Source organism: Sarcophilus harrisii, chromosome 5 (genome assembly GCF_902635505.1).
Source record: "Sarcophilus harrisii chromosome 5, mSarHar1.11, whole genome shotgun sequence".
In the NCBI taxonomy this organism is placed as follows: domain Eukaryota; kingdom Metazoa; phylum Chordata; class Mammalia; order Dasyuromorphia; family Dasyuridae; genus Sarcophilus; species Sarcophilus harrisii.
In genome coordinates this window covers 146,026,298-146,041,697 of record NC_045430.1, presented here as the reverse complement: position 1 = coordinate 146,041,697, position 15,400 = coordinate 146,026,298, and the positions used below count along the sequence as shown (strand labels likewise).

At 31.6% G+C, this 15,400-nt stretch overlaps 1 protein-coding gene across 1 annotated transcript in view; it reads left to right on the top strand.

Moving 5' to 3' along the window:
• RSBN1L (round spermatid basic protein 1 like) overlaps positions 1-15,400 on the top strand; it is a 95,216-nt gene that overhangs the window by 45,744 nt on the left and 34,072 nt on the right. The window contains exons 2-3 of the mRNA XM_031938688.1: positions 595-711; positions 9,030-9,673. Of these exons, the coding sequence (XP_031794548.1) occupies positions 595-711; positions 9,030-9,673 (761 nt within the window). The remainder of the gene's footprint in view (positions 1-594; positions 712-9,029; positions 9,674-15,400) is intronic.

Sequence of the window (15,400 nt, the reverse complement as noted above, 5' to 3'; positions counted from 1 at the left end):
TTTTCTGTGAATTGGCTATTTGTTTTAAAAAATTTTTCTTATATAACTTATGTGGTTGGAATTTACTATTGATACAGAAACAAATAGTTTGACAAAAAATAGATTTTTAAGATATATCAGGTTAATGCAAGTTCTTCTGTAGGTACAGGATTATGTTATAATTTCTTATAATTGTGACCTATAAATATTAATTCAGAAAAGTGAAATTCAGTATCATACATAAATAATCTGTATTTATACCTCTGAACTCTCCAAGGTCCATAAACAGCATAAAAGTATATGTAACTTTAAAGCTAATAGTTATAAAATCTTAGCCAGAATCATTTAAAAATTTTAGCATAAACAATAACCACCAGAAGACAAACAAATAAATATACAAAAATAAAGAGAAAAATATTTTATAAAGCTCATCATTTAATGTTACAGAACCAAACAAATCAGTAAAAACAGCGATCAAAATGTGAATTTTTGGATAAATTTTTCTGTCTGAAGTTCTGTTGCATTTTGATTTTCTTTTTACTTAGAAAGATAAAATTGTCATGCTATTTAAGTATCTATTTTCTGTAGTTATTTTTAACAGTTTTTTCTCCACAGATAAAATCAAAGACAAAATTAAAGAAAGAGACAAAGAGAAGCAAAAAGAAAAAAAGAAGCATAAAGTAATAAATGAAATAAAGAAAGAGAACGGAGAAGTCAAATTATTGCCGAAAGGTAAGTCCTTCCAGAATAATTATATTATTGCTTAATTTTAATTGTGTAAATAATAAATGCATGTTTTTCTTGGAGGTGGTTTTAATAATGATTAAATAAAATGGTGAAAAGTGGTTTGAATGTAACATAGATAGCATGAATATTCTATATTACAATTTTCTATCAGTAATGTTTTTCTATTCCATCCTTGTCACACTTAGGAATAGTAATTTTGGATGTCCCTTGTGTTTGATCAATTTTCAATTTTTGATTAAATTTTATCCTTAGAGGATAATAGTCATACATACATGTTAAATGCTTTTTAAAAATGTTAGTAATACAAAACCTGCATGGACGGAATTATAAAAGTTGAATTGGGTTGTCGGGGAACAAGAGAAAAGGGGTATATGATAGTGAAAATAGAAATCATTAAATTTTCTAGGATCCCAGATACTCTTCTGGCAAAATTTGTTCACTGTATTATTAAAATTCTGACAAATTCATCACCTTCAATATTAGCTTATAAGATATTGAATCCCTGTGTCTGTGTAAATAACAGAATTACTTAAATATTGGATATTCAACAGAGCTGATCTCAGTATCTGTATATCTTTAAACATACACACACAGAGAAAAGTAACTGGTTTAATTTAGAGTCTTAAAAGCATTCTTGAACCAAAAAATAGATTTTTTTTTTCAGTTTCCATTTTCATTTTTCTCTCATACTAGATGATTTTGTACCATAATTTTTACAAGCTGCTTTCTCCTTTTCATAACTTTGGTCTAAAAGAAACAGAAGTCAGGAATAACATTTTTGGATACTTTAATAGATAATTCTTTTGTTAGCTTTTCTTTACTTATTTGTTTTGTCTAAATAGTTTATGAGAGCCCCATGTAATCTTAACTACTTCAGTCTGGATATACTACTGATTAATATTCACACTATTTTAAATGATGAGTTTCAGCCTATTGGCAAAAATAATTTTTTTCTAATTCCTTTTTTTTTTTTTTTTTTTTTTTTTTTTGCTGAGGCAATTGCCCAGGGTCACAGAGCTAGGAAGTATTTATTTTCTAATTCTTAATATATAAGTAAATTCATAGTGGTATAAATTTTATCCAGTGGTCAGTTCAATTAAGTGTTTATTAATTGCTCATTATGTACCAGGCATTGTGCTAAGTGTTGGGGATACAAAGAAAGAACAAGTCATAGGATCTTAAGAATATAGATTTAGAAGTAAGAGGACTTTAGAAGCTGTCTAGTCCAATCCTTCACTTTATAAATGAAAAAGTGAGCTTAAGGGTAGTTAAATGACTTATCAGGGTCATGTGGCTAGATTCTAAAAATAGGATTTGAACCTAGGTCTTTTTTTTTTAAATTTAATTTTAATGTTTACCTTCTGTTCCTCCTGCCCTGTTTCTCTGTTGCTCCTTTCCTCATTAGAGAAACGAGAAATAAAAAACCTATTACAAACATGTATAATGAAGAAAAACAAATTCTTCCATTGGCCATATCCAACATAAATTATATTTCAGTGTGTACAATTCTAACACAGTCTCTTCTCTGTCTGGAGACTGGTAGCACTTATTAGGGGAGAGAGCATAAATTTAAGTTGTGTGTGTGTGTGTGTGTGTGTGTGTGTGTGTGTGTGTGTAGGAGGCTATGTTTGAGCAAAGTATTGTAGGAAGCCAGTGATTATCTGAAGCAAACCTGAGGAAGGACAAGGGGATTAGCCCGTGCAAAAGCACATCACTGGAAGATAGACTATCATGTGTGAAGAATAGCAAGTAGGCCAGTATTCTTGGGCCACAGAATGTGTAAGAGAGAAGTCATGTGTAAGAACACTGTATAGAAAGGGGCCAGATTGTTAAGGGCTCTAAGTGTTAAATAAAGGAGTTTATATATGATCCTACAGGAAAATAGGAACTATTAAATGGTGAGACTTGCACTTTAAGAAAATTACTTTGGCAGCTGTACTGTGCATACCCCTGACTATAAAATTGGAAACAGTAGTAAGATAATATTCAGAAAGTAACATTTGAAATGAAATAATACAATAAAAAAAGTTTGAAATTAATCTGAGACTATGGGTATTGATAGTTAAGTTCTTTTCCAATGTAGAATTCTTAGCCAAGAAGAAAATAGGAAAATTGCTAGATATCAAAGAGGAGTTACTGTTGAAAATTCTGAATATGATAACTCAGATTCTATTGTATTCTATAGCAGTTGATTATTCATATTAAGCAGGAGTTTGTGATATTTCAACTGACAATAAAAATTACTGATCATTAGGATCTATTAATAGTAACTTTTCCATCCTTCCTAGAGAAAAGATGCTCATGAATGAAATTATCATCCTTTTTTGCTCAGCAAAAATTATCATTCTTTATTTTCAAGGCAAAAAAGTAATGTTTGACCACTTCTTTAGTTACTCTGCAGTCAGGGATAAGTATTCTGTTGCATGTGTACAGTTACTTTTCTCCATAGGCATCTTTTCTTTCTTTTTCTCTTTCCCGTTATCAAACTAATTTCTTGCTCTTCCTTTTTCCTCCTGTTTTCATTTCTTTACTGATGTGAGTCAGTTGTACTAATAGCATTTAAAGCCATAATAATGCCACTTGAATGCTGATATTTAAGGCTAAAATTATTGGTTATGAGAGTTAGGAGAGCATAGTGACGAGACTGAGCCACTTGAAATTATGAGACCTTAGATACTGGCTGTATTTTCATATTCAAATCACATTCAGAACCTTAGACTCTTCATCTGGAAATTTGACTTTTATTTATATTATCTATTTCACAAATTATAAAGACTTGTGTAAACTGTGAAATATTATCATATATCATAAATGAGCCAAGAATTATATATTAAGCACTTATATTACTATGTAGCCAGCATTGTGCTAAGCTCTGGGAGTCCAAAGAAACGCAAAAATACAGGTCTCTGCACTTAAAGATCTCATTTTCTAATAACTGAGACATTTAAAAATTGTACCTATGAGAAATGTTACAGTTTCAATATAAGGTAATCTCAAAGGGAAGGCATTAACAGCTGGGAGTAGTGATAAGGGTCTCTTGTGGAAGGGAGGATTTGAATTAAGTCTTGAAAGAAGCTTGAGAATCCAGCAGGTAGTAATGAAGAGGAAGAGTATTCCAGGCATGGAGTTAATTGTTGGAGTGTCTGTCATGTATGAGGAATAGCAAAAAGGTCATTGTCACTAGATCATGGAGGGGAGAAGAAAGCATAAAAATCCTGGAAATTTAGGAAGAGGAGAGATGGTGAAGGACTTTAAAAACCAAACAGAAGATGTTTTATTTGAATCTGGAGCTAATAAGAAGCCACTTTTTCACTGAGCAAACTTGGCGTTAACCTGACCAATTTGGTGCTTTAGGAAAATCATTTTGACAACTGAGAGGCAGACTAGAGTGAGCAAAAGCAAGGCAGAGAGAGTAACCAGCAAGCTTTTGCAATAGTCCAGGTAGAAGGTAATTAGAACCTACACCAAGCTTTTTGAGTCAACAAAAGATATCAGATGGGATATATGAATTGCTTATGAGTGAGAAGTCAATGATGATATCAAAGATGTTAGCTTATCTGACTGAACAGATGGTACTACTCTTGTACAAAAATTGTCTAGAAGAAGAGGAAGAATTGAGAAGAAAAACTGACATGTTGAGTTTGAGTTGTCTGATGGACATCTCAATTACTATAATATAAATAGTAATGAAAGAGGTCTCATTTTTTCTGGATAACCTTCCTCCTCTAGTTGTCAATCCAAAAAATATACTGGTACAAAACAAAACAATAATTTTGAGAAACTTATTCAAATTAAAGCTATTTTGTATGTATGTATTCTTTTACCTTTCCTGGCTTCTCAATTAGTTAAATAATCCTATTCTTTCCAATAGGTAATAGAAACAAGTAAACATTAGTCCATAAAGTGAAAAATTCCAGCTCTATTTGGCTCTGGATTTATACTCTTAGAATAATGTATGTTTGAAAAAATTTCTGTTAATGCATATGATAAAGCTTTAAAAGGAGAAATGACCTTATTGTCTTATGAAAATTAATATGTGGTTTAATTTTAAGGTAGTTAGGTAAGTTAAAAAACTTAAATTCATCTTTATATAGCTAGTTTATTTTTATTTTATCATTTCCTATATTTTACATACAAATAGTTCCATACACATAGAGAAAGAAAATGAGTAAAAGAGTAGAAGAAAAATAGTTTGAAAGCATAAGAAGGCAAAAATAGTTTGACTATGCCCTTGTATATCCCATAGTAGCATAAAATGAAGAGGAAGGTGTACCTTATTTTGATACATCTAAGAGAGTGTGTGTGTGTGTGTGTAAACGAGAGGTTTTTTGTTTGTTTAAGCCAAATATATATTATAAGTGGTGTATGGAGCTCTTTTTGGAGTAGCATTTAGGAATTCATAAGACCGAATCTAATTGGCAATTAAACCTTCAGTCTTTTAAAATAAGTACAATATTCTAGAAAATTGTTAACTCAGGGCATGTTTGATAATTGATAGTTCTGAACACCAAAAGTGCATATTAATAACAGAAAGTTATTTATTCATCCTTAAGATTAGAATTGTCAAGATTTTTAAACTTGATCTAAGTTTCAAACCAAATTTATTTTGTGAATTTTAGGTTTTATGGTTTACCCTAAGCTATTTTAATAATAGTTCACTAATTCTATCAATTAATCTACTTTTAAATTTTCATGACTCTTTTGAAACTTCTAAGGCATATGAATTTCTAAAATTTAAAATTTAAAAAAATTTAGTCAGTTCTTTTCTTTATCTGTTTTGATTTTGAAGTATTAACCTGGTTGAAATATTTTTATATTTAAAGTGACAAGTCATGATTATTTTGAATAAGATTTAAGTATCTGTATCTCTGTAGAGAGCTTGATATCTGTTTTGCTGTTATATTAAGTGAGTCAACAGGGAATTTATGGTTTAAAAAAAATTTGTTAGGAAAAATTTTTTTCTTTACTGCCCCTTTTAGGGGCACGAAAAACCACTGTTTTTGGTGACATGCTTTTCTTTCTTGACCAGAACAACAGCTTTCAATCACTTCTTTTATTAAGTAAAACTTTTTAATGAGCCATGATTGACTTAAAAATATAGCTAAATATTTCTTCTATTTTTGTTTTCTTTTTGTACTACATCCTATAAAACACGTTTTGAATAAGTATAAAAAGTAAAAAATAAAGCATAGAAAAATTATTCTGAATTGTTTACTGTTCCCACTTTAAAAATTGTGAGAACTGAAGAGATTGTGTGTGTGTATGTGTGTGTGTGTTTGTATTGCTGAGGCAAACTTAATGATATGGATGGTATTGAAGAACTTCATTTAAATGTATATGAGAAAGAATGGTAAGGGGGAAAATCAATTCAGTGATTTTGTAGGTTTTTCATTCAGATCTTTTTAAAAATCTTTTATGTGCAAGATAACGTACTAAACATAGGAATACAAAGACATGGTCTCTGTGAACTTTATAACTTATAAAGTTAGTAGGGTGGTTAATATTTCAATAACTTTCATGTGATTAGCATAAACAATATTTAAATTGAATAAGTATTTGGAAGAAGGAGAAATTATTTTTAGACATGATGGTCAGGAAAGGCTTCATGGAGAAATTCCAGTTTAAGCTGGTCTTTGAATGCTAGGTGGAATTTTAAAAAGAGAGATAAAGGAGGGAAGAGCATCCTAGGTAGAGGAAAAGAACCTTATTAAAGGTAGGAAAGATTTAACATTTCTTCAGGTAATGCTGAATATTGCATTTATTCAAGACTTCATTATTCAAGGTTCATTTTAGGGATGTACTAGAAAGAAAAGTTAAAAATTTTGAGACTGAATAGTAGAAATGCTTGAAAGCCAGTTTAGGTGTTTATTCATTATTTGGCAAGCAATAAGAAAAAACTCATTGTTTGATGAGGGGAATGACAAACTAAGTAGTATGTTAACAAAATTTTTATGGCAACTCTGCAAGATGTTGTGAGTGACTGTAGACTAGAGGGAGTCTAGTGAGTGAGAGTAGACTAGAGGTAAGAATACTAGTTTAGGAGACTTGCAGTAGTTCCAAATGTGAAATAATAAAGATTTGAGTAGAGTAGAGAAGATTGGGGGAGGGAGGAAGGATAGATATAAGCAACATTGTAAAACAAAAATAATCTACTTAAGAATAGATTACACTGAATCAGCAGGAGGAATCAGAGGTTTTTTATTGAATGGTAGGGAGGATGATGGTTCCATTTCACAAATTTAGTTCAGGAGCGGGACTTAATTTGGAAAGAAAGATTTAGACATTTGACTTAAAGTGATCTTGGGACATCAAGGTAAAAAGGTACTGAGAAATTAGAAGTGTAGGATAAGAGCTCTAATTAGTGCTTAAATTTTAAATTGAAGTTTGAATAATAAGTGCAAAGGTGAAAGTTGAAATTATAAGTGTGAGAGATCACATAGGAAATAAATGTAGAGAGAAAAAGAAAAAGTAGAAATGAGAAGGGATTCCCAAAGAAAGTTCAAATTTAGAGTGCAAGAGGAGGACCAAAGAAATAAGTTGGGGAAAGATTCAAGGAAATTGGTATCAGTAGCAGAAAATAATAGCACAGTACTCCAGAAAGATGATCCCAGAAAAAAAAAAATGGATTGGTAATTAAAGATATTGTTGGGATTTTCAAAGGCAGTTTAAGGAAATTAGTAATTCCATGCACTGCAAGCTAATTTTCAGGGAGTTAAAAAAGGGAACAAAATTTAAGGAAATGGAGACAATTGGAGATTAATTGTGAGAGGAAAGAAAAAAGTAGAAATGTGATATTTCATTTTGGATGTAGCAGCATCAGGTCAACATTTCTTTCTAGAATAAACAAGGAAAAAGAGGTTGACTGAAATATATAAAAATGCTTCGATAAAGCAGAATGTGTGAAAGAATTAGCTTTGAGACAAGGATGAACAAGAAATGAAGTCAGAAAGAAATTCTGAGAAGAATTCAAGAGGTTCAAAGAAGGGGGTGTCCTATATAGATAAAAATGAATATACTCATTTAAATTTTTTACATCATTTGTTCAAGAGAATCATTTTAGGAAATATAATTTTCTTTTGAGGAAATTTATAATTTTCTGTTCTATGTTTAGAGAGATATGGTCAGCTTATAATTTATGTAACATAACCAAACCATTATATAGTTTCTTTTGATTTATATTTCAGTCCTTTGAGTTAGCCAAGAGCAAGTGTTATCCCCATTTTATAGGTGAGGAAAATTGAGGCTTAGTAATTAAGTGACTTGCTTATAATCTGTTTTGCCTATCATGCACAATTCATGATTTCTTCTTTTTTGTTTCTATATTGTTTAGCCCATGGGGCTTTCTTTTGACCACTATTTTTGATTTGGACTTTTAGTGGTATCAGTCTGGGAATTAGTAAACTTCTTAAGGATGCTGAAGCACCTTACAGTTGTCTGGAGCAATAACACATTAAGTGATTGCCCTGTGATCACATGGGGTTATTATGTGTCAGATGCAGGTCTTCTTGATTTCAAGGCCAGCCCTCTCATTTCCTGTACCAGATGACCTGTTAGTCTATAGCATTATGTTAATATAACCTTATTCTTCTGCCTCTGTATCTTGTCTCTGGTGAAAATAAACAAAAGCTATGGAGCTATTAGAGTTCTATTACTATCTTTACACCTTTGAGAAAAATACTAATGACTTTATAAATTGTCTTTTTGCTACATCTTTTTCATTGGTTCCTTCTTGGAATTTAGAGAACTACAGGATTCCTAATGAGTCCATATAAAGGCAAAATTAACTCTGACATAGAAGTAAATCAGATAGCTTACAAATTGCCTCCTCTTCCTGTTTTGCTGGTTTCACATATATCTCCATGTATACTTTCTGTCACTCTTCTAATTGTAATTAGTGGGGTGGGAGTAGGGAATGAATTTGAATCTAAGGGCAGTTTTCTAACTCTAAATAACGGGTGCCTTTCTACACAAGGTTAGTGTCGATAAATTTTTCCCCCCTCATATTTTATGGTGGATTGGTCAATTCTTTTTATTTTTTCAGTGTTTTTATGCTTTTGACCTAAAGTGTGATATTTAAACTTTATACATCTGAATGTCTTATTGGTCTTAGGGATAGTTTGCTTAAAATGGTACTAAAACTTTTGGGACATTTTGTATACTAAATTTTCTGTGCTGTATAAAATTAATACCCAGTACAAAGTACAACAAAGATAAAATTGCCTTTTTTTATTAAAATGCTTTACCTAAGGTGTGGAATTTTAGCAGTTAAAATAAGGAGTTTCAAAACAAATTTTTCCCAACAGGTGGGAAGGACAAACCAAAAACAAATGCAGAAGACTTACAAATTAAAAAGGTAAAGAAGAAAAAGAAAAAGAAACACAAAGAAAGTGAAAAAAGGAAGCGTCCAAAAATGTATAGCAAATCTATTCAAACCATCTGCTCAGGATTGCTTTCTGATGTTGAAGATCGAGAAGCCAAAGGCATCATAGATGATCATCTTAAGGATTATATTGGAAAGAATTTGGATATCAAGAAGGAGTATGAGTCTAAGATACCAGAGAACAGTGAGTTTCCATTTGTCTCATTAAAGGAGCCTCGAGTTCAGAATAAAACGAAAAGGTTGGACACATTGGAATTCAAACAGCTCATTCATATTGAGCACCAGCCTAATGGAGGCGCATCAGTTATCCATGCCTACAGTAATGAACTCTCCCACTTGTCTCCTGTGGAGATGGAGAGATTTGCAGAAGAATTTGTAGGTTTGGTTTTTAGTGAAAATGAAAACTCTGCAGCTTATTATGTAATGGGTATTGTTCATGGGGCAGCTACATATTTACCTGACTTTTTAGACTACTTTTCATTTAATTTTCCCAATTCACCAGTGAAAATGGAGATATTAGGAAAGAAAGATATAGAGACAACAACTATGTCCAATTTTCATGCTCAGGTAAGAGGTTCTCTTTTTAAAAATAACTAAATGGTATTTCATAAAGGTTTTTTTTCTGCTTTGAATTAATTGTTTTCAATGTAGTTATAAAATGGAAGGTAAAAATGAAGTGTATAGAAGAGTGTTAAGCATAAATTATTTTCTAAGCCTGGATAGATTACATGCAAAATGTTTTTAAAATTACAGTTTCTAGCCATTACTTCAGAATTTTTCCTTAAAGCTGATTAACAAAACTTATGTAAAGTAAAAAGAAATCTTGTTGCTCTAAAGAAAGGCTGTAGGTAAATAATAGTCATTAAGCATATATTCTTTTTTTAAAAAATCACTTAAAATTTACCAATATATTTTCCCAGGCCACAAAATTAACCTCTTTAAAAATTTGCCTAAAATTCATCTTTGCCTTCCACCCTCTCTCTTTCCCCTCCCCTCCGTTAAATTTGTTTAGCCTCTTAAGTTCTTGTTACAGCAGTCTGATTTCTGATAAATCTTTGAAGTAGAATCATTATGTAATAGACTTGGAAGGAAACATTTAGATCCACTGTACTGACCCTCTTTTAACTGAAAAGAAAACTGAGATAAGAGAACTTACATCTATTGCTTGCAGTGGTCACCATATTAGTTTTATTAATAGAACCAGAATCTTGTTTTCCTTGCTGACAATCCTGTGGCTTTTCTATAATCCTGGATTATTGCAGTTAATCGTTGTACTGAACTAAATTCTTTTATCATCTTTAAAAAGTGCTGTTTTTAGAGAAATTGATTCAAATATTTATCACCTGACAACTGTACATAGTATTATGTTGAGTTGATGGGGATACAAAACTGAAATAGATTGTGTGTTCAAGGAGCTTATATTATGTTGGAGGATTTCAGTCTATAAAATAAGATAATTTAAAGAGGATTTGGACAGATGAGTATAGGGTTGATGGTGGAGATGGTAACGTTTGAGCTATGCCTTCCAAAAAGATAAGATTTCTTAAAGTTGAAGATTAAGCGGATGTATATTCCAGGCAAGGAAAATTCCTTCTGTGAGTGAGGAGGGAGATGTAATGGAAAACTTAGAGAACAATTTGGCTGGGATATAGAGTCTGTGAAAGGGAGTAAAACCAGACCTAAAAGATGAGTTGGAGGGAGATGGTGGAAGTTCTATAAGGAATCAAACCTCTTGGAGAAGGTGGTTGGGGTTTTTAGGGTGATGATGACATGGTCATTCTTGTGACTTAAAATATTTTTGGCAGTTGAATGAAGGATAGATGTAAAAAGTATAATTTAGAAGCAAGGAAACCAAGTAGGAGGCTGTTAGATTCGAGGTGAGAGGGAAACTTGGAGTATGGACAGGACGGATAGAAATATGAGATATGTGATAGAAATTGAATTGATAGGACTTGGCAACTGATTAAAGGGGTGGGAAAAAGAGAAGAGTTAGTTGGCTCTCTAGTTACAAATCTGGGTGACTAGAAGGATAGTGTGGCTTCAAAAGAGAAAACTTTTCAAGAGTGGGGTGGTAAGATAATGAGGGTTTTTTAAGACATGATGAATTTGGAATTTGAGGGGTAATCTAGATTGAGATGGTTATCCCAGAAGATAGTTACAGTTCAGGAGAGAGATTGGGAACTAGATATGTGAGTTTAGAAATAATCTTTATAGAGAAAATAATTTGCATGTGATGGAAGTGAGTGAGATCACTGAGGAAGAATGTGTAAAGGAAGAAGAGGGCCCAGAAGAACCTTGATAGATGATGACCTAAAAGAGGAGAATGAGAAAGAACAAATTAAACAAATAGAAGAGCCAGTAGGAAGAATTGTCATAGAAGCCAAAGAAGGAGAATGTTTTTAGGAAGGGTTATTGTCCTTGTAAAAAAGAATAAAGAAATCAAAAAGGGTGACAAAAGACCTTCAGATTTATCAGTTGAGAGATCATTACTCCCTATTCTTTGACTTAGAAGTTTCAGTGGAATACTAAAACCAGAAACTAGATTTCAAGGGATGTGAGATGTGAGTAAATGGTGAGAAAGTAGAGGTATTAATTATGGAAATTTTTATTAGAAATTTGGCAATAAAATACAAGAGAGAAATAATATCAGAGTTTTAGGAGATGTTCATGTCAATTAAATGGTAAAAATTATTTAGCACTAAGGAAACAGTGAAAAGGGAGAAAATGACAAGGAAAAGGGGACAAATTTTCTAAGAAATGAGATTTAGGGATGATTTCTTCTGTAGAGCAAAGGAAAACATAACTTGTGAGAATGTAAAGGGTGTTTGAAGTATGGAATATAAAAGGATTAGGGAGTGTGAAATAGATGGCCTCAGGGTTCTTGGTAAAAGTAGGAGATTGTATCAGTTGCTGAAATAATGTGTGAAAAGGGCTGTTTGGAATGGGGGGGGGAGTAGAAGACAGAGAGAGAATTTAAGATTACATAATATGAAATGATAGTAGACTGAGTTGCATAATTTGTTTTAATGCACAGTAGTTTAATAATGGAAAATGGATCTCAACTGCTGGATTGGTTTGTTTTACCTTGAGTACATAGAAGCAAAAATATTGGCAAAGTAAATTGGTTAGAAAAAGTTTTGCATATCAGTTCTCATATTCCTGTGGATGACCTGTTTGATTAATTTTCAACAACTTATAATAATCTAATACGATACAGTCATCTTTACTTTTATTTGAATAATAATCACACTGCATAAAGGAATCCAAAGCTGGAGTCTACAAAGTAGAATTTACTTTTCAATTTGCTTTCCCATCTCAACAATGAAAAATTCAATGCCCTTTTCTTTTGGTCTCCATCAATTTGGGGTAGGGATGGGGAGGACAACTTATGCTGAACCACTTATCAAAAGTTAAAGAAATCAATTACTCTATTAGATTCTTCCCTCCCCCCCAAATCCACAACCACCCTTTCCTGAAAATTTTAACCTGTGTAAATTTTTGCATTGGTTCATTTTGTAATTTGCCTAAGTAGATGGTACTTACCTTTTTCACCTTTCTTATTGGCTATTAGGAAAGACCTTTAAACAAAGAAACAAAAAATAGTTATATCTTCCCAAAAAAAAAAAAAAAAAAAACACTTTAGACCAAAAAAAAAATTGTTATTTTCTTCTGTCTTGAGTCAGAGAAAGCTGAGTTTGAATACTAGTTAGAGAAATAATGTCATTAGGGATTTATCAAAGGCTATGGAATATAAATTCCTAGAATGTCAGATTCATATTTGGATAAAAATGTGGTACTGCCTTATTTATTCCTGTAAATATTTTGCATTAGGGCTTTGTGCTTTATAACTTTAGAATTATATGTCTTGAGATTCTAGAGTCTTGTGCACATTAAGATGTCTTCCCTTTGAATATTTTTACTCTTCCTTTGAACATTTGTGTTTCATATCTTGGTAAATCTGGATATGAGGTTGTATTATAAAAATGTATTATGAATTAAAATATAAACATTTGGGGGGTATTAATAGAAACATTCCCTAAAATTTGTAGAATAATCAGTTTATTTTATGTTATTTTAAAAGATATTATGGCAAAAGGGTGTAGGTTATCTGATTATAAACTTCAAACCTTTTGATAAAATTTTATTTGAGAAAAGACAGATGTGTCTTTTTTGTTAGTTTTTGTTAGTTTAAGCCTACTGTTTTCTAGGTATAATCTTTAGTCAGCCTCAAATTCAGTTTATAAAATAAGAATTTGTTCAGCTCTTTTAATTGCCCAATCTATGTTACTAAATGTTTTTCTCACAATAGCCCTGTTAGGTTATAGCAGTAAGATGAGGAAACTGAGACTTAGAGAAGTTAAGCAAATATCTATGCATGGTCACATATATATATAAAAAGTGTTAGGGCTACGTTTTGAATTCTATATCTTGATAGGTATTTCAGTATTCTTTCCATAATGCCACTCTACTTCTAAAACCAAATTATTGATCTTCTTTATTTCTCCCTCTGAGGAGACCTTTTGAGTTGACCTTCTGATTATCTGTACCTTTCTTTTTTTTCTGTTTTCATTTATAGCAAAATTGCTAATATAACCCTTCTAACGGTAGACACATTTGAGCAAAGAGCATTCATTAAAGAAAACAATTTTTAAATTTTCAAAGAACTTTTTAATTCTTCTAATTCTCTAATTCTTTCATACCATTTTATCAAGTAAGAAGAGCTCCAGAGGATCTAAGGCCACTGTTCTTTTTATTTGTTTCATGAGCCACATTTTGAGTGAGACTCCAGTTGTCTGGTGATGAGATTTTTCTGTGTAGGTATTTGTCCTTGGACAATATGTATTCTGCTGATAGAACCTATGGCCAAGCCATAATAAAGTTCAAAATTAGGAGTTTTGTGGTGGTTGCTAGAAAATTACATATTTGACTTCCACTAGCTTTTAAGTTTCCTTTTGAATTAAGAGAATAAAATTTTAAAAAAAAATAGAGAGACCTTAGAAATAACTAAGCCACATCTTTCTGTATTCCTTCTCCTTATTATATCAAACCCAGACACAGGTGAAGTGGTATGCCCAGAGGTCATCCCATTAAATAGAAGATGTCACATTTAAAAGTTGAGGTCCTCTGACTCCACAGTTAGTATTTTTTCTTTTATTATCTACTGTCTCCTTGGCATTGCATCATTGCGCTCTGGAGCCAAAAATCAGAAATACAAGTTTATACAAGTTAATGTGTTCTTGGAAATAATCTTTGAAGAAGCTTTTTTAAAGATCTGTCATTTAATATCAAATGAACTATTGAATTACATTAAACATAAATATATCAAATATGGAGGTATCTGCTAAAGTAACCACAGAGGAATCAAAGCCAGATGAGTCCTACCAGTTTTAATATATGGTAAAAGCTGTATTTATTATTTTTGATAAATGTTTTGTAAAACTGCACAGATGGAATATGAGGTAGTAGAAAACTGGTATTTAATAAAATAATCTAGATATAGATATTGGACTTGTGATTTCAATAATATAAATAATTTCCAGAAGAGAAAACTCCCTCTTTAAAATAAATCTTTCTGAACATTTAACTGTAATTTAAAATCTTTCAGAGTTGCTAGACCTTTGAGAGCTTAAGTTAAATAATTTGCCCAAGGAGGTTACCAACCATTAAGGACACCACGACTCCTTTGAAAGAACTGTGCTTTAAAGGGGAGAAAACAAGAAAAAAGTTGAGAGACAACTGAACAATCAAAATGATGAACTTCTATTAAAAGTTGTAAATAGAATAAAATTTAGTAAATACTATTCAGGAACAGAATTCATTAAGAAAAGTAGAAGTTTTAAATTTCATTCTTATTAAACAAAGTTTTACAATTTTCAAACACTCAGGGTCTTAGAAGACTAATGAGACTAATAAACAGCAACCTTATTGTTGTAACCATAGCTACTTTGCTGTAGTAGATAGAACTCTGGACTTGGAGTCAGAAAGACTGTCACGTAATCCTTCTGAGCCTCATTTTCTTCTCATGTACAATGTGGGTAATATCACTTGCCTTAATAGGTTGTTGTGAAGCTCAAAATAAGATAAAATATCAGAAATGCTTTGCAGACTTTAAAACATGATATAAATGTCAGCTAATATTAGTAATAAGTTGTAGCAGCAGGAGTAGTATGTTGTGCTTTTCATGATGCATTTCAAGAGGTTATGTTCATTTTTGTTGACCTTGCACTCTACTTAAAAAACAAAAACTGGGGTCCTTTTCATTTAAACAATCTAACCAAGCATACCCAGTGCCGC